The 25,069-nt window shown below is 57.3% G+C and overlaps 1 protein-coding gene across 1 annotated transcript; it reads right to left on the bottom strand.

Moving 5' to 3' along the window:
• Positions 1-12,722: 12,722 nt before the first annotated feature.
• Positions 12,723-23,843, bottom strand: SART1 (spliceosome associated factor 1, recruiter of U4/U6.U5 tri-snRNP). Its single transcript, XM_028517149.2, has 20 exons — positions 23,429-23,843; positions 21,490-21,547; positions 20,826-20,881; positions 19,950-20,076; positions 19,724-19,829; positions 19,390-19,467; positions 19,185-19,284; positions 18,952-19,094; positions 18,654-18,860; positions 17,960-18,084; positions 17,746-17,879; positions 17,516-17,649; positions 15,213-15,386; positions 14,982-15,092; positions 14,625-14,712; positions 14,041-14,131; positions 13,793-13,928; positions 13,119-13,208; positions 12,893-13,014; positions 12,723-12,807 (listed from the first exon to the last, which is right to left on the bottom strand). The coding sequence occupies exons 1-20, from the start codon at positions 23,736-23,738 to the stop codon at positions 12,789-12,791; spliced, it is 2,409 nt and encodes an 802-aa protein (XP_028372950.1). The 5' UTR covers positions 23,739-23,843; the 3' UTR covers positions 12,723-12,788.
• Between the last annotated feature and the right edge of the window lie 1,226 nt (positions 23,844-25,069).

Here is a 25,069-nt window from a genome sequence, read left to right as displayed (position 1 = left end):
CCGCCAGGAGGAGGTTGTCCATGTACTGCAGAATCGTCAGGTCCGTCCCCCCTTAGCGAGGGGCTTCAGGTCTCCTGCTAGGGCTTCCCCAAATAAGGTTGGGGAGTTCTTAAACCCCTGGGACAGTCTAGTCCAGGTTAACTGAGTCTTGACCACTGTGTGCGGGTTTTTCCATTCAAAGGCAAAAATGGGTTGGCTGGAAGGTGCCACAGGATTGCAGGAGAAGGCATCCTTCAGATCAAGGCAGGTGAACCACATTGCTGTTGGGGGAAGCTGGCTCGGGAGGGTGTACGGGTTTGGGACCACCAGGTGGCGGCTATCGGCTGCTTCGTAGACGGCCCCCAGATTCTGGACAGGCCAGTACCCGCTCCTCTCCAGCTGCCATCATGGGTCTGGGCAGGTGTGGCCCCATGTTATGGAGCCAATCTTCTTCAAGCTCCCACACAGGTGCTGTAACTCGGGGGACCTGCCTTCCAGTTACATCTTACTCGGGGAAGTTTTCTTTATTTCCCTGGCCCAGAGCATGGCCTCAGCTATTTAGCATATTTAAGTGACCAGCCAAAGGCTTTAGGTATGTTAAATGACTATGCCATGGATTAGCTGTAAAGCTGTTGCTGTACAAAACAGCCCTGCATGTTCTTGCTCTGTGTGTCCCTCCCCAACTTACACCTGTGGGGGAAGGGGTGAAGACATCTTAAAATCTCCTGGACGCCTTGAGTTCTGGACCCTGTTTTGAATGCCCATTTGGGGTCCCCCCTCTTGGCTGCACCCTGTAACAATTTCTCATTTTAGATATACACCCACTTTAAATTCTTTTAAAGGACAATGGACGAAGGTCTTGTAACTGCTTCCGGCTGGAAATGGACATTGTTCTACCTGCCCGTGGATCTGGGGTGCCCTGAAGGGGGGGTGCAGCACAGAGGGAGTCCTTCCTGTAAGGGGAAGGACCTTACAGGCATACATCCTATGAAAACAGAAGAACACACAGGTTAATTCACACAATAGTCCCCAAACCAGTCTCTGTGCCTGTGAGACTGTTTTGTTGGGAAGTCATTTAGTTGCAAGGTCTTTCCTGCAATGACATTTAGCAATGGCAAGTTGACAGGTTTTTCATACCTGTAAACTGTACATCTTTGATGATATTACAAAACCAGTTTTAACTTTTAAACAAAAAGACGCTTTTAAGACAGTTAGCTGTGTCATTCTGATATTTAATACTGAGCACTGTGATTTTCCTTGAACCACAATTTTTCTCCCTAAGATCACCCTCACTGTTATTAATGGGACTACTTTGAATTCTGTTTTGTTTGTTTATTTTGACTGTTCTTTTGCATAAAAACACCAGGAGCAGCCTGGATCACTTATGATCCTTGATTCCGCTTTGCTGGAACTCACACAGGGAACCTTTAGATTGACTTCTCAGTCTGCCCCTCGGGACACAGAAGCAGAGCCACACATCCACCATCTGGCTTTGCCTGTACCAGTTGTTTCACTCCGATCCTTGAGGCTTTTATTGTGTCCACAGGTTCCTTTTTGGCCATCTTTCATGAAAGCAACCTTCATTCCTTCCCTGGAAAGACTGCCATGAACCGCACAACCAACCAAAGTACCAGGCTTTTCTCGTGGGCTTACGCTAGCTTCGCAAGTCAATCCCAGTTCCTCAGGGCTTTCTGGTGACGACCAGAACCCATACATGCCTCCTTCAGGCGTGACATTCCAGTCAAAATCTCAGTTAACAAAACCACTATTAGCAACTCGTCTTATTGGTTTTATGCAAAGAAACCTTATGTCATTACTTACTCCTTCAGAATGCCAAATTCTGGAGGGATCAGGTGGAGAGAAAAATACAAAGTGTGAAGTAAAATCCTTTCACTTCTGATATCCACCGGGCTTCTTAAAACCCTTTACTTCCACAGACTTTCTGCAACATTCACAAACCCTTTATTTTTCTTTTATACAGCTTCTGGTATCCACCAAGATTGCATCTCCGTGCCCTATACCTTTTATTATTAACTTACACCACATAATTCCTTCCTAAAACTTTTCTTTTTCCTTTTATCTTTCCAGTTTCCCACAGACCTTTTATTACTCATATATATATATATATATATATATATATATATATAATATTCTTATTTACTTTCTTACAGAGTGTGAAGTTTCAACCTTCCCTGGAATCCTTAATTTCCTTTTAGAGCAGATACAGAGCAAAATCCAAAACACAGAGTTTCCAAAACAATACACAGGTAGGGGCATTCTCTTGCACCAATGCATTCATTGGTGCCTTGCAGAGACGTGCTCCTTCAGGCCCAGTCTTTTGGCAGAGACATGCTGCCTTGCCTCTGGCTGAAGCACTCATCAGCCCCAAATGACCCTTCCTGGGTCCTGAGTGGCAAAGGCATTCTCCCCAACCGGTTACAGGCAACCTTAAACAGATTTTAAGTACAGAGGTTTTCTGATCAGAAACAACACTGCTCTTTTCCCACAAAACCAGAAAACAAATAGTTGAGGTTTCCTTTACTCTAGGTTTAAGACTTTACATTCTTTATACATAATTTCACTCATTCAGATTTAACCATTATTCTTTTTTAATCCTGGTTCCTTTCCCACTCTGGGAAGGCTATATTTAAACTCAGCATGTGGCAGCCAAAAGTCCCTGGCACTGCAGGTACCTTCCACTAAAATTCCCTAGATTTGCAGGGACATCCTGCAGTTTTCTGAAGCTCAGACCCTGAAAACACCCTATAGGTCAGATGCTCACCCTTGGACCTCAGTTCATGTCCTTCAGGACCAGAGCCATTCCTATCAGAACCAGTTACACAGAGAACAAGACTGATGCGGTGCCCACACAGCAGCATACAGCCTATAATCTGGAGAGAGCCCTTAGCCTGGCACCTTGCCCAGTTCCAAGATGGAGGGGCTCTCACGTGACCCATCGTCCAAGATGACGACAACCATTCACGCTCCACCCTCCATGGGGGGGCACTCACGTGGCTCATCCTCCATTTTACCCAAAATGACGGCGCACCCACATGGCTTGCTGTCCAATCTCCCACATACATGCAATATAGTACTGTGGCAGAACCCCCCACCCCATGATGAATTCTCCTGATTGGCGCAGACAAACAAAAGGAAAAGGGGCTCTTTCACACGCCCGCCGCAGGTGAGGGCCCAGTTAGACTCCATAAGCCTGGACGGCTCGTGGAGTCACAGATACATTCACACGCACAGTCATACAGAAGTTAACTGTTTTTCCCCTGAGAAGGAGTCCGATGGTCTGGGTCTCTGCCCAGACTCCTGAATTTTTCGGTTGAGAGGTGATCAATCTCTCTTTGACTCTTGGGTCAGGTCCCTGGGGCACTTACCGATTCTGATTGGTACTTCTGACAGTTCGTGGTTACTCTCTCCCCCTCCGCCCGGGTCTTAGAGCGGTCAGGGATGCGGCACGGGAGTCTCCACCCCAGAAAGCCTGAAACAACCAGGGCACATGCTCCTTCCCTTGTGGCAGGGCTCCCCCGCCGACTCCCCTGGTCGCCTTCACCGGAGGTAAAATGCCTGCTCGCGTGAGTCGTTTCCCGTTCAGGGAACCAAAATGTTGCAGAAAATCACTCGCACGTGGAGATGACGAAGCACAAACTTTATTACTCGCGGGCTCAGGTGGGGGGTAAACCATCCAAATCCTCTGAGCCAAGAGTCTAAGCTGGAGCTTTCTTTATATACTAGTTACACAGGCAGAAAGGGAGGGGGAACCAGCCACTGAAAGCAAGCAGAGAAGGTCACTTTTGGCCTTGAGATAACAGGCCGTTGCCTTGGTGACGGCTCCTTACCTAAAAATAGCTTTTTGCAAATGTTACAGAGAGCACTGCTGATCAAAGAAGCTACAGAGCATAGAAACTTTTTTATGGGGGTTTTCTTCTCCTGCCGCACCACATTTTTGTTGTCGTAACCATCCTTGTTTGTGTTTATGTGGGAGGGTTTGTCTTGGGACAGTGCCCAGGTGAGGCATCCCTTCGCCTCGGCCGCGGGCAGTGCTGGGAGGTGCTTCCCCCTCCCCCCCCGACCCCCCGGGCCGGGTGGGCCTGCTGGCGTTCGCTGGCCGTGGGTCCCCGCGGCGGGGTAATGATCGCTTCTGTAGGCTCAGTTTTTGCTAGATACATCTCCAGTTTACCGTGTGAAGTACAGCGTGTTAAGATCACTACCTCTTTTCATCACTGAGCCCTTGATTGCAGACCGACCCTTCCCATCCCTGCGGGTGCGTTGCATCTCGGTTCATTTCACCGGATGTCGGAAGAGCCGCCCCGGCGTCTTCCGGTTAGGGCCCTGCCGGGTGAGCTGGCTCCCTTCTGCGTCCTCTGCTGCGGGTTTCCATGCGCCAGGTGTCTCCAGGCATTAGGTGGATTCTCAAAAATTGAATCACTGTTTTGTCTTTTTATTTTTCATCATTACCTGAGGATATGTTTATTGATTTTTAGAGAGAGAGGAAGTGGGGGGAGAGAAACGTTGATGTGAGGGACATTCACTGATTGCCTCCCATACGTGCCCCAACCGGGGATCGAACCCACAATCTGGGTATGTTCCCTGACCAGGATTCGAGCCCACAACCTTTGGGTACATGGGAGGACGCTCCAACCAACTGAGTCATGGGGCCAAGGCTCACTATTTGTCTTTGAACTGAAATGTTTAATTCACTGAACTCACTGTAATAATTGGTATGTGGGGACCCATCTGTTATAGTAAAGAGACAGTTTGGAGAGACAGGATGTTCTAGATTCCAAATTCTTTGCCTTCAATATTTTAAAAATATTACTTTGTCTTCTCACATCCAGTGGTGCTGTTGAACAACCTGACATCAGTTGATCATCATTCCCGTGTCTATGACGTGTTTTTGTCTCTCTGCTAAGCATTCTCTCTGATACTCTTAAAGTTCTATGTAATGTATGCAGGTGTGGGTAATTCCTTTTCTCTCCTTTTGGCACTCTTTGGGGTTTTTTTGATCCACGGTGCTTCGTGTTCGTGTTATTCCAAGAAATGTGTCGCTGTCATTTCTTCAGCTGTGTTCTCCCTCCCTGGTGACATTTCTCTCTAGACTTCCTAGTGTTCAGATCTTGCTGTCTTCCACGTCTCTTAGCTTCTCAAGTGTGCCCTTTCTGTTGTGTAGCCCATCCCTTCTGTTCTTTTTCAGCTCAGGGTGAGTTCTGTGGCAGGTTTAAACTACAGGGGACCGCACCGGAAATCTCCTTTGTAGAGAACTTCAGGAGCCATTTCGGTGATGGCCCCTGAGGAGACAGGCAGCCGGGCTGTGTTCCCTTCAACTCCCACCAGTCGTTGCCAAAGGTGGGCATTGGCCCGGTCTGCCCGTGTGTGGGTAGACAGGTGTGTGGGTAGGTCGGCTTCAGTGGCAGGGAAGTCCTCAGGCAAAGTGTGGCAGCAGCTGGCCGCTGAAACCTGGCCAGCACCCACGACGCGTGTGGGCGCTCACACTTCTCAGCACAGGAACACGTCTGTGAGTGCGGGAGCCCGGGGGCCAGCGAGTGCCGGCGGAATGTGGTTTCCGAGGCTGAGACGAGGTCCGAGCATCCAAGGAGAGGAGTTCGGGGGCAGGGCTTGGCTCACAGGTTCCTGGCCCTCAAGGCTTCCTGCACAGGGGCCCGTGCAAACTCGGTCTCTCATCTGGTGGCCCAGTTCACAGGCTTTTATAAAATTCTTAGAAGTGGGCCCTGGCTGGCATAGCTCAGTGGACTGAGCGTGGGCTGCAAACCAAAGTGTCTCAGGTTCGATTCCTAGTCAGGCCACATACCTGGGTTGCAGGCCACGGCCCCCAGCAACTGCACATTGATGTTTCTCTCTCTCTTTTTCCCTCCCTTCCCTCTGTAAAAAGATACAAAAAAATAAAAATAAATAAAAAAGAAGTGGAGGATGCTGCCTTTGATATACAGAGGAGCTTAAGTGGTGTGGGGCCTCCTTCTGTGTGGCTGGAGGTGTCGGGCCAGCAACTGACTCCTAGAAAGTTGCCTCAGATGCCTCCCCAGGAGGCCGATTGGGCTGCAGCACCCTGGATCTTGTCCTCGTGCAAGCCCAAGCGTCCCCTCTCACCAGCGCCCGAGCGGCTTGCAAGACAGCAGGCGTTTGCTCAGTAGGAACCACTGTCCGGCTGTCATCGATGTCACACAAAGTCAGGACACCAGCGGGCTCACGGGTTTGAATTTGGCCCAATGCCACATTGTAAGACAAGCAGAAGTCCCTGCGGAAGGTGTAAAGGCGCGCCTCACCTGGTGGCGGGAATGGAGGGCTAGCAGCGGCCTGCCGAGGCCAGCTACTGAGCACTAGTGGGGGCAGCCGTCTTCCCAGCTACGGTTATGACGAGTCTGACCGTACCGGAGGCTGAAGTACCCACTCCGTGATGTAACCCTTGCTAGTTCACAGCAAGGCACCACGTGCCAGAAGCTTTGTGACTAGCTACTCCAGGTTGTCCAGCATGGGGACCGTGCTGGGGGTCACTCCGGTCTCATTAGTTCTCATGTGAGGAGACTCTTGCCCCTGGTGGTGTGCACCGTGGTTCCTGCTGCATCAGCTCCTGGCTCCATGTTCAGTCAACATTTACAGAAGCTGCCAGCAGGGGTCACCATAAGCATGTCCAATCTGCAAGTCGTCTGCTGTCCCTGGGTGGCAGCACCCCAAACCATCGGCCGCACTTACACAGTCGGGTAGCGACGGCCCCTGTCCAGCCAAAGGGTCCACCGCTGGCCACACAGGTCCCCCACCCCCAGGGGGAATTCGCTGCGGAGGCCTTCCCAGCCCCTGCCCTCTGGCATACACGGATGAGCATGTGCTCACAAACTTGGAGACAGGAGGGAGCTGCCCTGGTCTTTCCGTTTTAAAGTACCCGGGTCAGGTGCAGGGGCCCCGCACGGCAGCGCCTGTGGCTGTGCACGGCCCCTCCGGAAACCCGGCTGCAGAAGATGGCTCGGGACTCAGGAGGCCACGGGACACTGTTAGGTGGGCACAGGGGCTGAGATCTCAGAATCCTGATCTCTGAAGGGGCTTTCTCCCCAGGGACCCCCTCACCCCACTGTTGCAACTGCTCCCCTTCTAGAAACAGCTGAGGCTTTCGGACTCACCTGCCCTCTTTGCCTCATCTCTGAGGCCTCCGCGTGCCTTCCTCCTCCGTGTAGGTCCCCAGTCACCTGACATCTCCCATTAATTTAGCGTTTTGGCGATCAGTCCTCTTTACTCCCCGGGGGCACGCGGAGCTTTGTGAGATGAGGCTCGGCAGCGAGGCCCCCTTTTTGGTCCCCCCTTTCTGTGCAGGGCTGACAAATCAGAACCTTTGGGGGACCCCTCCTGTCTCTCCCCCACTCCCCAAGATGGAGCGTATATTGACACAGGGACATTCGGCATCTCTAAGTGTCCTCCAGAGCAGGAGGGAAAGGCTGGGGTCTGAGGAAGGGCAGGTAACATGCGTATGTTGGGCGTGTTGACTCCGGGAGGTGCAGAGCCCTCAATGCCAGGCTGAGGGGTTTTGATGAGAGTCACCCCAGATGGCAGGATCTGGTGCCCCAAGCTTCAGGGAAGGGAGTTGCAGGACGGCTGGGACCCAGCCTGCCGAGTGGAGTCCCTAAGTGAGGCCAGCCCCATCTGTCCAGGGCGTCAGAGCCTCAGTGGCCAGCGGGACCCACTTTGAGCCTCCCTACAGCCCCATGAGTGAGTGTGGCTGTCCCCACCCACCCTGTGCCAACTCGAAGGCGTGCAGGCCGGCGGAATGTGGGAGTTTGCCACCAGCAGACAGGAGGGACTTCTAGAACATGAACTTCAGAAAGAATGAAAATGACCCCAGAGGAGAGACCTGAGAAGCAAGAAGGAACAAGGAGCAAGTTCATTAATGAGGATGCTAATTTGGGGGTGGTTCTTAAAAAGTCAAGATGAGGTTCTGCAGAACAAAAACAAGACTAGAGGGAACAGTTATAATTAAAGGGTTGTGAAGGCTTTGTGTAGTTGAAGGGAGAAAAACCTATTGACTAAGTTTTTAGACTTGGTTAACACACATGCGAAAATGCTGAGGGCAATCTAAGAAATAGAAATAGAGTCCTGGCTGGTGTGGCTCAGTGGACTGAGTGCTGGCCTGTGAACCAAAGGGTCGCTGGTTCGATTCCCAGTCAGGGCATGTTCCTGGGTTGCAGGCCAGGTCCTCAGTAGGGGGCTGAATGAGAGGCAACCACACATTGATGTTTCTCTCCCTCTCTTTCTCCCTCCCTCCCCCTCTTTAAAAAAAGAAAGAAAGAAAAGAAATACAGTGTGTAACCTCCAAGCCAGTAAAAAGGTGTTAAAAACGTAACAGAAGAACGTAAGGAGAAAAACACTAGAAGGGCAGAAAATATTGCTTGCGTGGAAGAGGACCCAGTGTTTTTAAGAAAAGTAATTTTCTAGACCATTTCAGGTGGCTCTCTGTGTTGGTTAACCTTATGTGTCAACTAGGCCGGGCCAAGGAATGCCGGAGGGCTGGGCAAACGCTGTTTCTGGGTGTGTTTGTGAGGGTGTTTCTGGAAGAGAGGAACATTCGAATCAGCAGGCTGCGTAAGGAGTTCCCGCACCGGCGCAGGGATGCTGCAGGTGAGCTGCAGGTGAGCTGCAGGTGAGCGTCATCCCGTTTGTCGAGCACCTGGACAGAAAAGGCAGAAAGGCGGAGGAGGGAAGAAGGGTTTGCCGTTTGGGCTGGGACACCCACCGCCCGGACGGGCGTGGCTCCTCTCAGGCCGCTCTTGCTGTTTCCATCTCTACCTCGGGAAACCGTATGCCAACTTCTGACAGCACAGGTCATTTTTGCCTGGTTTTGCACCGAATTGAAGCAGGCAGTGTATGATTTTATGTCTGGTCTTTACCTCCGTCATGTCTGAGGCTCATCCATACTCTCCACTCCATGATGTGACTATCCACCGTTGATCCGCTCCACTGCAGACGGACATGCGGGCTGTTCCCAGCGTGGGGCGGTTATAAATAGTGCTGTTCTGAACATTCTTGTTCGTGTCTTTGGCTGCACATATGTCCTTTTTTCTGTTGCTAAGCCAACATTTTTTAGCTCTCTTTTTAAACAAAGTTTTATCATGGAATTTTTTTTTTAGATTTTATTTCATTTTCAGAGAGAGGAAGGGAGGAAGAAAGAGAGGAAGGGAAATGTCAATATGCAATAGATAGGTTGCCTCTCACGTGCCCCCAACTGGGGACCTGGCCCTGCAACCCAGGCGTGTGCCCTGACTGGGAACTGACCTTGACCTTTCGGTTCGCAGGCCATTGCTCAATCCTCTGAACCACACCAGCCAGGGCTATTGGACATTTTGAAACATGCTCAAAGGTGGATGGAATGGAATAATTAAACTCCTTGTGCCCATCTTTCAGTTTCAATACTATTAACATCTTGCTAATCCTGCCTCATATGTACCTACTCCCCATGTCTTTTTATTTTTTTTAAGATTTTATCCATTTATTTTTAGAGACAGGGGAAGGAAGGAAGAGAGGAAGAGAAACACCCACGTGCAAGAGAAAGGTCAATCTCCTTCCTCTCACACACCTGCAACCGGGGACCTGGCCCACAGCCCGGGCACGTGTCCCGACCAGGAATCGAACTGGTGACCTTTCACTTTACAGGCCGATGCCCAACCCGGTGAGCCAGGCCGGTCAGGGCTTTTTATTCTTCAGTGCTGGAGTATACATGTGTATGTATGTGCAGGTTACATTCATACGTGTGTGTCTCTAGCATAAGAGTTAATCTTCCCTAACCACCACGCCAGTACCACACCCAACAAAATTAATTCCTTAATGTCCTCTAGTAGCCAATCTGCTCAATTTTGCCTGATAATCTCAATTTTTTTATTTGAATCAGGATCCAAACGAAGTGTCCATTGTGTCCCTCTCAATGTCTCCTGCATCTTTTTCATCCGTCGCCTTTTCTCATGCCTTTTATGTTTTATTGAACCAGCTCATCTGCCTGTGGAATCTCCCTGGTGATGACGCCTCACACGTTCCTCTGTCCCCACCCCCGCTTTCTGGACACTGGCAGGTAAACCCAGGGCCATTATTTGGAAAGGAATGCTTCCCAGGTGATGTTACCGCATCGCACAGGGATGCCTGTCCTGCTTTTAACAATGTCAACGTTGAAAGTGGGATCAGCAGCTGATGGCAACGTGCGCTTGTTACAAAGTTTCCTATCGACTTCCACCTGCGGGCTTAGCGGCCGCTGATCATCACTGCCTGCATCCTTCGTTAACGAGGCATTGAAAACAGGTGACTTCCCAATGACCTCCCCAGTTCTCTATCTTGAGCTGCAATTTTTCCGTAAGGAAAAGCTTTCCATTATCAACCATTTGTTTACTTTGAAATACAATTAGTACAGGAGAGGCAGGGAAATCCTTGATTTTTTTTTTGTCTTTTTCTTCCTTTTAGACCAATTTTAGTATAAAGATTCAGTGCTAAAGATTTAGTGTAAAGAGTCAGAGTCCAGTCAGGAGATTTAAACTTTTATCAGTTACTTTTTTTTTTTTAGGAATTTTATCTATTTCTTCTTAGGGAAGGGAGGGAGATAGAGAGGGAGAGAAACATCAGTGTGTGGTTGCTTCTCATGCATCCCATACTGGGGATCTGGCCCACAACCCAGGCACATGCCCTGACTGGGAATTGAACCAGCGACCCTTTGGTTCGCAGGCCCACGCTTAATCCACTGAGCCACGCCAGACAGGGCCCGATCAGTTATTGTAACTGTGAGAATTTTATCGGAAGAGTTGTTAATGAGATCTTTGAACACTGTAAAGGAAAAAGGTGGACTCTGAGATACCAGTGAGCAACTGGAGGCAGCAGCTACCACCTGTGTGGGAGCCAGGAAGCGGGGCTCTGGAGCTGGGGAATGTGCCAGAATCACGCAGGCGGTGGGTGGCGGGAAGACCCAGGCCCATGACCAAGGAAAAGAAGAGAACTTGAATGTTTATTGTGTCACCAGACGTTCAAGCCCCAGAAGCCCGACCCTGCAGAGCGGGCCCCTCGCCCTGACTGGCCCCTTGGTCACCCCCAGTCTGCACGTGGGCTGCCTGGTTCTTGAAGTCACCACGGGACAATGACCAGATCAGCTGGGGAAGCCGGGGCAGGAGGTCCCAGGGGCACCAAGAATAGCACCTTGGGTGAAGATGGGTGGGAACTCAGCCCACCAGCATGCTCCAAGGGCCTGTGCCGGGCAGCCCCGAGGGGCACCTTTCCCCCACTGCACCAGGGTGCCTAGGATGCAGGGCCCTGCCTGGGCCCCCAGAGTATGAATTGGAGGGGAGGTGTGTTAAATCCAGCCGGCTCTGGAGGAGGAGGGGAGGGAGCAGGTTCCTGGTCCTGTGGGCTGGACACTCCTCACCACGCCGTGGGGGAAGCACCAAAAGGGACCATTAGCTGACAGGAGGGGCACAGGCTGGGTGTGGCCCCTGGGGCCTGAAGCGGTCTGGAGGACCTGAAGGGGGTGGGCACAGCCAGAGAGAGCAGGACCACCAGAGAAGAGGGGCCCCATCCTGGCTCCGACGATGGCGACGGCCCCCTGACCATTGGACCGTTGCCTGCAGGGGATGAAGCGTGGGCTTCCAAATGAGCTTGGCCAGGGCTGGTGCCACCCGCCACCACCCAGGGACATGGCACTGCCTGTCGACACCAGGTGGCCTGTGTGGGCTTTTGGGAGAAACGAACTGAGACTCCTCAAACCCTAAGCGCAGGCCAGACGCCCCACGGGCACCACCGGGGGGCCCGAGGGAGGAGCCGGGGCACAGACTAAGTCAGGGCCGGCCGCAGGGCGGGGAGGCGGGCGCCCAAGAAAGGAGACTGCAGGGCGAGTGCCACGCAGAAGCTGCCGTCCAGAGCCGTCGGCTAAGGCAACTGTATTTTGTTCTTTGCTTACATTTCTCATTTTTAAAACAATCTGAGCCATCTGGAATACATCCGGACGTAGGTGGGGGCGGGACGCCGGTCTGTCTGACTCCCAAGGGAGCCGCGTGTCACCCTTCCCTGTTTCCGGGCCCTGGCGGCACCACGGCAGCACCGCAGGCCTCCTCCTCCGAGTCACCCCCAGGACGCCCATCTTCCAGCTGCTCCTGGGACCAGTCTCCCGGGGGGCGCGCTAAGGCCCTCCCACCCCGAGGACACCATGCTCTCCACGCAGACCAAGGGGGCACCTCCGCCCTGCCCTGCCAGGCTGGGCGGTCCGGGGCCTGGTGGGCAGTGACTTGTGCGGCACTGGAAACTGGGTGCCCGAGCCTCCACTTCTTACCAGAAAGTCTGTCTTGCAGGAGACCGATCGTGACCTTCAGGGTGGTGGGGGAGGGGGCTGACAACATAAACCACCGGCCTGGCTTCAGCTGGGTGGTGGCCAGGGTCGGGGGGAGTGGCTTAGAGGGTCCAGACTGGTTCTCTCCCTGCATCTTGTTCAGTTATTCACGTCTTCTGACGACCAGGCCTCACCTCACGAAGGCAGACTTTAAGCCATGTCACCTCCGAATTCCCGGTGAATGGATGAGTGAATGAGCTCATTTGATCTTCGTGAGACGCCCTGCACAAATGGCGGAACTGAGGCTCAGAGAGGCTCAGTGACTTGCCCGAGGTCACACAGCGGACCCCTCAGCCTGCCTGAGGATGGCGTCGATGCTCCTCCCAACACTGCCTGCCTCTCCTCCTGGTCTAACCCTGGGATCTGCACCATGACCAGGGAGGAAAAAATAAGAAGGGAACTTTATTTAATATTAAAGTCGGGGCAGGGAGTGGGAGCGAGGGCGGCCTCACTTGGTGATGGTGTTCCTGCAGAGAGAAGACGGGCGTGAGGCTGCAGCGCGGGCACCGGGCCCACCGCCCGCCCTCCCAGGCCCCGCGCCGGCCCACTCACGCATTCATGCTCTTCCCACTGCCACTGAGCACGATGTACGGTGTCTTCTGGGCCTTCTGCTTCTCCTGGAGCAGAGCCACGGTGCCCAGGGGCGTGTCACTGGAGCTCATCTTCTTCAGGAGCTGCGGGGTGGTGGCCAGTTAGCACCCGAAGGAGCAGCCCCAGCCACCAGCCTCCCCAGCACCAGCAGATGCAGAAGCCACCCACGCCCCCAAGGGCCACCCACCGCCTCCTCGTCCAGCTTCTTCATCCGCCGCTCTGTCTTCATCTTGCCCGAGCCCTTCCCGTGGAAGCGGTGGGACAGCTGCCGGAAAGCCTGAGGACACGGGGCAGGGGCCGTGTTAGAGCTGCCTGTGCCCCACAGGGGGGGAGGAGTGGACACCCAGCTGACCCAGGGTGGCAGGCAGGGGCTGGGAGAAGGGGAGACGGGCTCTGGAGAGAGGTGGGCTGCGCTGGGGGCACGCAGGGTCTCGGGTGAGACCTGCTGGGCTGAGGTAGGCCAGGTCACGTGGGATGGGGGGAGGCCAGCAACCCCAGGGCGTGTGTGCGGAACAGTGCGGGTGGGGTGGGGGTGCAAGGCAGGGAGGGGGCAGCACAGTCAGGCAAGCGCTGCCCGAGGGAGCCGGGGGTCTGGGGGGACACAGGAGCGAGTCCAGGGCCCGTACCCTGCCCGCCAGAACGGTGGCCCCGAGGGCAGGTGCAGCCGCTGCAAGGGCAGCTGGGCAGAGGAGCCGAGGTGCCCGCTGCCCCTCCCGCCAGGCCTGTGAAGGGGGCTCCTGTGCCCACCAGAGAGGACGACACGGGGGGATGACAGAGCGTCGGACGCTTCCCCATGGCCCCCGGCCAGCAGCCAACTGAGCCCGGGCTCCACCGTGTCCCCAGGCCCCCCGAGGCCCTCACCTCCTTCGGGGTGAGCTTCCGGCCCGTCTCGTCCACGTACTCGATCTTAACGTCGGGCTTGTAGCCGTCCTTCTCCTTGAAGTCCTGGGTGAAGCCGCGGTACTCCTCCCGCCGGCTGTACTTGTCATCGATGGCCCTGACCCGAGACAGAAGGGGTGTCAGGGCCGGCCCCCGCCCACCCGGCCTGGGCGCCGGGTGGTCCCAAGCTGGCGCCAGCCCCCGGCCTCCGCCTGCCCCTGAGCACTCACATCTTGTCCTCGATGCAGTACACGGCCGACGGCAGCGACTTGTTGGGGGCCTTCACCCGGGCCACCTTCTGCACCGTCGTCTCCAGCAGCCCTGGGGAGGCAGGCGGTGAGACCCTGGCTGTCCACCCCAGCCCAGGGGCCCAGCCCCAGGGGGGGCCTGACACCCTCGACAGCACAGAGGGCCCTGCGGGGACCTCACAGCCGGGCCGTGCGAGCAAAGGCGTCAGGCCTGCTTTGCAGACAAACGGAAGAGACCCGGAGGAATCAACCCTTGTTGAGGGCCACCGACCAAGTAAATGGCGGAGCTGGGATCCTAACGCTGGGGTCTCCGTGCCGCAGCCCGGACTGCTTCAAGGCCCCCATCCTTCCTCAGAGGAGACACCGGGCACCGAGGGAGAAACGGTGCTCTGTAGGGGGCATGGGAGCAAAGGCTTCACAGCTGGGGTGATGAAGAGCAGGCCGTACATGCCCGAGACCGCCCCACACCGGGTGCAAACGGAGCGGCTCGCAGCCCTGGGAGCAGGGGAAAGACAGCGGAGGAGGCCGTGCGGGCACCTGGCCTCACAGCGCCCGGAGCCCCTCACCTTTGTTCTGGCACAGGAGCAGCGCGGCCGCCAGCCCTCTGTTCACGATGGGCTCCTCGTCCAGGATGGTGGTGGAGGAGGCCGAGAACTGGGGGGGGCGACACGGGGGCGAGTGGGCCAGGGGGACTCTTCTCCCCCCTTACCCACCAGTCAGCCCCCACCTCACGCGGCTGTGGTCCTTCCCTCGGCCGGGCCCCGTGTGCCCGGACGCCTCACTCAAGCCTCGCGAGGAGCCTGGGAGGCCGGGGATCTGAGACACTGGGGGGCTTGCCGCCAGCTGAAGCCTCGATCCCCCCCCCAGGCTGCGTGGTCCCCGCCCGTCCACGCCCCCAGCCCCTCCGCGCCGCCCCTCCTCACGTCCTGGTGCTGCTTCTCCTCGTCCAGGTTGACGGTGCTCCAGCCGATGTTCTCCTCCCCGTCGGACTCGGAGCCGCCGTTGGCCGAGCGGTCCTCGTCCCGTTCGAAGTCCTGCGGATGCAAGACCAGCATCAGCCCAGGCCCACCCCTGCGGACCCCCAGGGACACCCACCCCACCCCCGGCCCCGAGCAGAGCGGGGCGGGGGGGCGGGGGGCTGCCCGAACACCCACCATGAGCTCCTCCTGCTCCTCGCGGTTGCCGGCCAGCCCATAGGTGGGGATCTCCCCCAGGGTGCGGCAGAACTCCGACGTGGCGTTGAACACGATGGCCCCCTTCCGCTCCGGGTCCTCCTCCTCCTCCCAGCCGCGCTGGCGGGACTCCAGCTTCTTCACGATCTCCACCACCTGGAGGAGCGAGCGGCCGTGGGCAAACCCAGAAGGCGCCGGGACGCTGCCACGGAGACCCAGGAACCCAAGGTCCTCCCTGGGAGCAGCGAGACAAGCCCTGCCCACTGCCCACAGCGGGCCTCTGACGGTCCCCACGTCCTCCCTGACCCCAGTCCGCTCTCCACTCTGCACCTGTCTTGCTGGACTAGGTCACTCCGCTGCTCCAGAGCCATTGGTGGTTCCCTACTGCCCTTTGAACCAACATCCAAAATCCTACATGGCCATCGTGACCATGGCCCTGCCGACCCTCTTCCAAAGCCCCTCAGCTGGCCACCTCAGCCTCACACGCCCCCCTCCAGGGCCAGGAGCACACCAGGGCCTCTCCTGCCGCTTCCTTGCCACCCACCTCTTCTAGAACACCCACCCCCCCACCCCGACACCTCAGGGCGCTCAGATGCCCTCTGGAACTTCCCCGTGCTCCCAGCACTGACTGCCCCGGCCACCCACACCCCTGCCTTTCCTCCGGTCACCGATGCCCGGCCCCGCTCCTACCTCAGGCCACCCGCCTGCCTGGCACAGCCGAGGCCACTCAAACTCTGCCCCTGACACTACGCCCCGACTGCACCCACTGTCCCCTCTATCGCGTCACCGCCAGAGCACAGGATAACCTGGGCCCTCCCCTCTGAAAAAGGTCCTCAGCACGCAGCCCTGCTGCTCTGCCCTCCAGAGCAACCTCCTCAGAGAAGTTTCTAGCCGGTGCACCTACTTCTGCACCTCCCCTTCCATGTTACTGTGTTTATTTTTTACCGAATGTCATCATAAACCTAAAAGGGTTGTATCTAACAATGCACTTTTCTTTTAAAATAATAGTAATAAGCATACACCCACCCACCACCCGAGTACCCTTCAGGGCCCCACATCTGTGGTCACAATTCACTGTCCTTTCTTCCAGGTTCACCACGTCAGGACTACCACAGTGTTATTTTGCTGTGCGTTCTTCAAACATCATAGAATCTGAATCTTGTGATTCTAGTTTGCATTTTTTTAAAGATTTTACTTATTTATTTTTTGAAAGAGAAAGAGAGGAAGGAGGAGAGAGAGAGAGAGAAACATCCATGTCTGGTTGCCTCTCACACGCCCCCCACTGGGGACCTGGCCTGCAAGCCAGGCGTGTGCCCTGACTGGGAATTGAACTGGTGACCTTTCTTCGGTCCATAGGACGGTGCTCAGTCCACTGAGCCACGCCAGCCAGGGCTGATCTGCTTTTTATGAAATCGATGTGCTACCTACTGAGCTAATGAGGCACCTTGATTTGCTTTTTAAAAAAATATTTTAAAAGTGAATCTTGACACCAGTGGCTCCAGTCCGCTGCCTTCCCACTGCACGGTCACCTCCCATGACGGGGGCAGAACTCAGTCCGGGCGTCTCCTGCAGCGAGGATGGGCGTGTTCTGCCGCCACATGGGATGCGGCCACGGGCTTGTTTCCTGTGCGCACGGGCAAGCGTTTCTCCAGGCCGCAGGTTACACACACATGCTCACACGTGCGTGCACACACACACTTTCACTCTAAAAGACTGTGCTGACGCCTCCCCGATCTGATTAGACTCACGAGCCCATGAAAAGTGCTAAGGATTCTGGCAGCTCCACGCCCCACGCCAGGCTTCGTCAGACTCGGGGGCCTGTGACAGACAGCGGGGGCGTGGCCTGTGCGTCATTGCTCCAGCTCTCCCGACTGTGACCACTGATGGGGCTCAGGCAGTTCCCCGGCCGCTCACCCTCCCTCGTCTGTGCACTGCCTGCTGGGTCTTTGGCCTGTTCCTGTTTGGCCAAGTCTTTGTTCTTTATACATTCTTGACACCAGCCCACGGACAGTTACGCATATGGGCGAGTGAGTCTCTTCCTCAGGCCCTTTCACATTCTTCGTGATACCTTTTGAAGAAAACTTAAGTTCCTAATTTCTAAGTAGAAATATTAGGTTTTTAGCTTCATGGCTTATGCTTCCATCAGGTCATAAACACAACCTCCTGTGTTTTCTGAAACACCGTGTTTTCACTTTGGACACCATGCTTCATCTGCAAGTGAACTCCGGGTCGGCGTCAGGTCCGGCCCGGCCCCCGGCGCCCACACCCGGCCGCGGGGTCCCTACCTTCTCGCCGCTGTCCCGCAGCTGCTGCAGCTGCCGCAGCCGGCGCCCCTTCTCCAGCTGCTTCTGCAGCTCCAGCTCCGCCTCGTCCTCCTCCAGCGCCTCCGGGGACCCGGGCGGTGGCCCTCCGCCCTCCTCTGGTGGAGACAAGGAGACGCCTGCTCAGGCCGCGCTCCGGGACCCCGGGCTCTTCCCCGGGCCCCTCCACCCGTCCTCAGCCAGCGGGCGCTCACCCTCATCGCTGATGTCCATGTTCTCCACGCGAGTGTCATCTGACTGCGGGGGCTGAGGCGCGGGCTCCTTCTCCTCCTCCTCCGGGGCCTCCTCGTCCCCCTCCGGCACTCGGCGCCGACCCCGGCCCCGCAGCCTGGGCGAGAGAGACCGCTCCAGTGGGCAGCGGCCCCCAGGCTGGCCCGCCCCACCCCCCGCCCCGGTGCCCACGCCCACCTGGAACCGAAGTCCCCGTCTTGAGTCTGGTCCCCGAGAGGCAGCAAGTCGTCGGCCCGCACTATCACCTCCTTCTCCTTTTTGCGGATTTTCTTCACCTTCCGCTTGGTCTTTTTGAAGGTCACCTGAGGGGAGGGGAGGGGAGGAGAGGGGAGACGTGAAGGGGGAAGCGGGGAGGTGGGCCGCCACCAGCCCACGAGGATGAACACTTCCTACAGGAAACAAGACGTGGGGTGTGTGCGTGTCACCCCACCAGCGAGGTGAGGAAACTGAGGCACAGCGCCTAAGTGCCTTGCCCAGGGTACCCCAGCAGCTCAGTGGGAGAGCTGGGCTGTGACTCTCGGCTCTGTGGCCCCAGGGCCTGCTCTTGGCCACTCAGCCATGCAGGCTGCTGAGCTGGCTGATCGACCTGTTTTCACACAGGAATCCCCATTGCGAAACCCACACACAGCCCCAGAATCGCCACTTACCAGACCGTCACTCACCCTGCACCAGCCCGCGAGAGGGGGCTCCCACCACCCCCACTTCAGATGGTGCGCCTCAGGCTCACAGTTACAAGGCTCACCCGTGGCACGGGCTGGCCACCGGGCAGAGCCTGAGCTCAGACGCAGGCCCACCTGGCTCCCTGTCCCTGCTCTGCCCACCCCCACTGCCGCCCCAGCACCTCCCCGGGGCTGCAGATCACGGAGCTCACCATCTCCTCCGGCGTGAGGTACTCGGAAGCCAGCCGGGGCCCGACCGCGCTCAGGGACTGAGCTTGCAGCCGCAGCCTGGCCCGGATCTCTTCGAGCTCGCGTTCCCGGAGGCCGTCGGCCACGCCGCCCTGCTCCAGGCGGAAGGAGTGCGGCCGCTCGCCCTCCAGCTCCTCGTCGTACTTGGACAGGATGGAGCGGGGTTTTTGCTGCACGGCAAGAGGCTCAGGTTGGGACCCAGCCTGGCCGGTGAAGAGCCCCAGAGCCGCCAACCCCTCAGAGCCCGCGCTGCCCGCCTGCCTGGGCCAAGTCGTCCACGCTCTCGTCCTCTGCGTAGGGCAGGTAGTCGGGCTTCTTCTTCCGCAGCTCCACGTTCTTCTCCGCCCGCTCCTTGTCCACCAGGTTCACGTTCACCAGCACGTCCTCCTCCTCCTGCAGCACCCCTGGGGACGGGACGGAGGCAGCAGGCAGTCACACCTGCCCTCAACTCGGCAGCGCCTGCGCCCCACCCAGAGGACCCCAGCGCAACCCACCCTTGTCCTTGAGGGTGAGGATCATCGTCTCCCCCTCCCTGAAGGAATCCACAGCGTGCTCCACGGTGAGGCCCTGCAGGTCCCGGGCGCTGTACAGGTTCTAGAAGGAAGGGGGAGGGTCCAGCCGGGTCAGGAGCCCTGACCCACGCAGTCCCGGAGCCCCAGCACCAAGGACAGCGTGCCACCCCCACCCCACCCCCCTCACCTGCCGCCTCTGCCCGAACTCCTCCTCCACCAGAGTGCTGACACCAAACTCTTGGTCCATCTCCTCCAGCAGCTTGGCCTGCGGGACAACGGGCAGGGCACGAGGACCTATGACCTCAGGGCCACTGAGGGTCACCGGAAGACCCACAGTGCTTTCTCAAGTGCGAATACAAAAAGCATAGGCCTTGTGGGAAAGCCACCGAGAATGCAGAGCAGACGCCACTGATCACGGACCTCCCAGCCCCCTGAGCCCAGCCTCCCCTCCCCTGGGCCAGCCTCCTGCCTCACCAGCTCCAGAGGCACCGAGCAACGCCCCCCGCCGCCCAGGTTCTCACCCTCTTCTCTGCCAAGTCCTTCTCCTTCTGAAGCTGCCGGCTCCTCTCGATCCAGGCCGCAGTGTCGTCCAGCCAGGGGTCGTCCTCCCCCAAAGTCTTGATCTTCCTGAAGAGGGAACACGTGAGCCTCTGGGAGCCCAAGCCCTCCTGCCCAACCCGGCCACAGAGCTCCTCGGTGGCCTCCTTGGGCCCTTCCCCCGCCCGCCCTGGCCGGGGCCCCCCTCACCCTAGCTTTTGGTTCAGGAGGCGCTTTTCTTTGGCAGCCGCCAGCTTCTCTCGTAGTTCCTCTCGCTGCCGCAAGGCCATGGGGTTGATGATATCGGCCGCCACGGGCTCCTCCTTGGTGCCCGCCTCTGGAAGGGGGGCCCAGACGTGAGGCCATGCCTGCCCATGGCTGGTGGGGAGAGGAGGGAGGCACTCACCCGGCCCCCTTCCAGCTCGGGGGCCAGAAGGGGCCAAGGGAAGGGGGAAGGATCCTTCCCTTCCCTACCCCCACTTTACCCCACACTCCCGTGCCATCCCACACAGCATGATGGGACCCTCTGTGCCTTCCAAACCTCCCCTCAAATCGTGCTTAAAAAAAGAAAAAAAAAAAATAGCCCTGGCTGGCGTAGCTCAGTGGATTGAGCACGGGCTGGGAACCAAAGTGTCCCAGGTTCGATTCCCAGTCAGGGCACATGCCTGGGTTGCAGGCCATAACCCCCAGCAACCACACATTGATGTTTCTCTCTCTCTCTCTCTCTCTCTCCCTCTATCTCCCTCCCTTCCCTCTCTAAAAATAAATAAATAAATAAAATATTTAAAAAAAAAGAAAGAAAGAAAGAAAAAAAAACAACCCAACACCCTCACAGCCCTGATCAGTCTGTGGCAACCGCGTGCACCCCTCAGCCCTTCTAACGCCGCCTGGCAGCCCGAGCGAGGTGGCAGCGCCCACCGTCCGAGCTTGGGGAACGAGCCGAGGGAGGGCCATGGCGACAGCAAGGAGTCCCGTCCCCACCAAGAGCGCACACACAGACCGAGACGGGGACTGAGCCTCCACTCCAGCCCCGCTCTCCTCCACCCACACGCCCCGCCTCACCCCCGTCCTCGGCCACACACTCACCCTTCTTGACAGCATTGACCTCCAAGGGTTTCAGCCCCAGCTTTGCCCGGAGTTTACTGAAGACAAGATATACAAGTGTTAGGAGCTGTCAAAAAATAAAAATGAAGCCCTGGCTGGCATAGCTCAGTGGATGGAGCTCGGGCTGCAAACCAAAGTGTCGCAGGTTTGATTCCCAGCCAGGGTACATTCCTGGGTTGCAGGCCATGACCCCCAGCAACCGCACATTGATGTTTCTCTCTCTCTCTCTCTCTCTGTCTCCCTCCCTTCTCTCTCTAGAGATAAAATAAATAAAGTCTTAAAAAAATAAAAATAAAAATAAAAATGAGACGGGGCACCAAATGCATTTCTGGACACACATGGGACTGAGTGGCTCGAAGGGTCCCACACACGGGGCCGGACCGGGGCGGTCTGGAGCGTGGGAGGGCCTGGCCTCCAAACCAGGGAACGAGGGCACTGGGCCCTCTCTGCCCCGGGCCGGTGGCAAGCCGTCTCCCTCCGGGGGCTCGGTGTCCTCCCCCAGAGCTCAGACGGTAGGCTAATGTGGTTTACGGGCACGTCCAGTTCTGACCGGAGCGCCCTTGTGTGCGAACAGCCTCCCTAAAGCGGCCGCTCCACACCTGCCTGTTTCAGGAGGAAGAGGTGGAGACAGCGGAACAGGACTTACTTGGTCTCCTCAATGCTGAGTGACGAGGCATCTCCTGAGCTGGGTTTGGAGCTGGCAGCTGGAACGACAGGACGCAGGGCTCAGGAGCTGAACGCGCATCCAAGAAGCCACATCCTCGGCCCTGGCTGCAGGGCCGCAGACAAGGGCCCTCGCAGCACCGGCCCCGCTGAGACGCTGTAGCCGTCACCCAGCCACATGCCTCCTTCTAGCTGGGTCCCAGTCCTGAGGAGCCCTCCTCATTGACACACCTTCGCTCCTTGACCCCAATGCCCGACTTTCCACACCCCTCCCTTTGCTACGCCCTCCCTTTGCGTATTCTGTGTTTGCAACCTGCACTGCCCACTCGGGCCTCACTCCGAACGACAAAGTCCTAGCCAAACAGCAAGATCACATGCCACATCCCTCAGGGCATCCGGTTCAACCGTATATCAATCAGAGTGAGCTGCTCCCCCAGACTCCACGGCACGGTCGGCCATTTCTGGGCCCGTTACTCCCCGAAAGGCAGGGACCGTGTCCTCTGCAATTCACGGAGTCAAGAAAAACACTTCTTGGTGTCCTGCTCCGTGCTGGATGTTGGGAACGCAGAGATAAAGCAGCATTTCAACCCCCCTCCATCCACCTCACGAAGAGAAAACAGCTTCACCGAACGCAGAGGCGGAAGCTAGACACCCTCTTCAGATGGCGCTGCCCCGACCGAGCTCCTGCGGCATGCTGGTCCCTCCTGCACCCCCACCCCACGACCCACCTCCTCCCCTTCCCTCCCATGTGGACCCTGGATTCCAACCCCTCCAGTGCCCTGTCTCCAGGTTCACCAGCCTCCTTATGTTTAAATCCAACGGACTCTTTTCAGCTCCGGTTCTGCCTGACGGCCTGCAGTGTGCGACACTTCCAAGCACGTCCTTCTGACAGCGCTCCTCCCACAGACCCAAGGCTCAGTGCTTCTCCTGCCTTTTGGCTACTCTCCACCTTTCCCGTGGTGTTTTGCTCCACCTTCTACTAAAGTATTAGCATTTCTTGGGCTCTGCCTCGACCCTGGCTTCACACTCCCCACTCTCCCAGGGGCCTTCATTTGCCACCCAGTCACTCGCCTCTCCCACATCACTCCATCAAGCCCAGACCCTGGGTCTCGCCCATGCACAGCAAATACAACACTCCCCAAAACTGAGTTCATTCTCTTACCCCCCAAATCTGCTTCTCTTCCAAACTCCTCAACTTCAGTGGACGATGCCACGACCCACCTAGCTGCTCAAGCCGAAATTCCAGTCACCCTCGATTTCTTCTTTCTCTTCCACCCTCATGCAAGCGCATTCACTCCTCTTCTGAACTACCCCTGCCGTCGGGCCAAGTCTCTCCCCTTGGCCGCTGCCGCCTTGGTGCAGGCCACTCATGGCCTCCAGCCTCGACCACCGTCCACCCAGTTCCACATGCAGTGATCTTTGCAAATTGTGCAAGGGATCAACTCACTCCCGCTCTCTACCACCCCCAGGACACAGTTCAGAGTTCTTAACACAGCCCACAGGGCCCTTTGTGTTCGGACCCCTACCTACCTCACAGCCTCAGGTCTCTCCTGCGTGCCCTACACGATTTGCCCTCGCCATACCAGGTTTTGTCTTGCTTCTGACACGTTGACACCATTCCCTTCCTTCCCTCCCTCCCTCCCTCCCTCCTTCCTTCCTTCCTTCATTCCTTTATTGAGGGCCTGTGAATAGCCAATTAAGGAAAACAAAATCTCTGTCCTCAGAGATTAGTAGAGGGGAACGATCTTTAACACCAAATACCCTTAAGGCCTTTTGGAAGGTGCTGACGAAGACAACCTGCGGCTGCCTCCACTTGCAGAGCTGGGCGGGCCCTGCCTCCACAGCCTGGGACCCTGGGACCCTGGGACCCCCGGCCGCCCGCCCCGCCCCGCCCCGCCCCCTGCGCAGGCCCCGTGCCTCACCGGCCTCGTAGCCATCGTCGCGCTTTTCCCGCTTCACGCGCCGCTCGGAGGGCTCGGCCTGGCTGCGCTCCCGCCCGTGCGCACTGCTGCGGGCCTCGGTCTCGCGCCGCCCGCTCCCGCGCTCGGTGCCCCGTTCCCGGCTCCGCTTCCGTCGTTCGCCACCGCTGCTGCCGCCGCCGCCGCCGCTCCGATGCTTGTGCTTTTTGTGCTCCCGATGTCGCGGCGGCTGCTCGGTGGCGCCCCCGGTGCCGGCCGCTGCCGTCGTCCCGGTCGCCTCCTTCTCCCCGCGGTGCTTCTTTGACGACCCCATGGTGGTACGTCTGCCCCGAGCCCGGCCGCCACCGAGCCCAGACGACGCAAAATGGGAAAACTTCCGGGTCGCCCGGCAGCCGCTGTCGTGTTGCCGGAAACTAAGAGCGGCTGCTTCCGTCATTCGGTCGGCGCCTGCCCCAGAGGTTCATGGGAAGGCCGGGAGTGGAGCCGGAGAGCTGGATCACAGCTCCCTCCGGCCGGCCGGGCGTCTTTGAGTCGGTGGTGCGATGGCGCGTGCGCTCACCCGGGTGCACGGACCTGATGGAGCTCTGGGCCCCAGAGCTATGAGGGCCTGAAGGGCATCTGAGCCGGCGTCCCCGGAGCTGGCGGCCCCTGCCGGGCTTCCCTGCGCTTGCACAGCCCAGCCGCGAGATGCGCACTGTCTCGCGGACTTTCCGTGGACAGCTCCCCCGCTCCAGTGAGGCGTCCCCCAATGGACTCCCTGGGGTCGTGCCTCCTTCGGGTGCTGGAGGACCCAGCTTACTCTCCTCCGAGCTCCACAGCCCAGCCTGAGTCTCTCTAACCAGTTTTGCCAGCAAATGCTGCCTTCCCACGTTCTCTGGACTTTTTCCCCCCAAGTTAATTTATCGATTTTAGAGAGAGAAACACAAATTTGTTGTTCCGATTAGTTATGCATTCATTGGTTGATTCTTGTATGTGCCCTGACCATATCTAACCAGCAACCTTGGCTATGGGGCTGACGCTCTAACCAACTGAGCTACCCGGCCTGGGTCGGAATGGGTGTTCTAACCTGCACTTGGTGAACTGCTAAGGAGCTCCAGAAGAACTGTGTGCTTGTGAAACCCCTGAAATTGGGTGCAAAATTTAGCACAACTGTGTGTGTGCTTGTTTCCCCCCTTGAGAGGGGCTATAACTTGAAGTTACTTAAAGTTAAAAGCCCAGTTCACACAATCCCTCCTGACTGCACCCCCACCCCCACCCCCCAGTTGCGCCATCTGGCGCTCCCTAAGCATACATGTGCTGTGGTGTGACGTACTGCCCCTTCAAAGGCCTGCCCCACGCCCCCAACGGACTGGAGTTCTCAAAGGCAGAGGCCGTCCTGTCCTTATTCACTTTCGAATTTCTAGGACCCAGCATATGTGCTGGAGACTGGGGCGTGGGTTGGGTGGGGGGTGCTCTGTGAGATGCCCCACTTCTCGGCAGCAGACAGAAGGCCGTGTGTGCTGGGTGCTGGCAGCTGAAACACCCAGAGCCCCCCCCCCCTGCCGGGGGATGGGGAGACGGGCTCCACCTGCTGCCTACCCACCCACCACATCCTTCTCCCAGCCCACAGCCTCTTCCCACCACCACGAGAAGTTCCACACTGTG

Source organism: Phyllostomus discolor, chromosome 6 (assembly GCF_004126475.2).
Source record: "Phyllostomus discolor isolate MPI-MPIP mPhyDis1 chromosome 6, mPhyDis1.pri.v3, whole genome shotgun sequence".
Lineage (NCBI taxonomy): Eukaryota > Metazoa > Chordata > Mammalia > Chiroptera > Phyllostomidae > Phyllostomus > Phyllostomus discolor.
The sequence above is the reverse complement of the archived record's forward strand: the minus strand, read 5'-3'. Positions and strand labels throughout refer to the sequence as shown.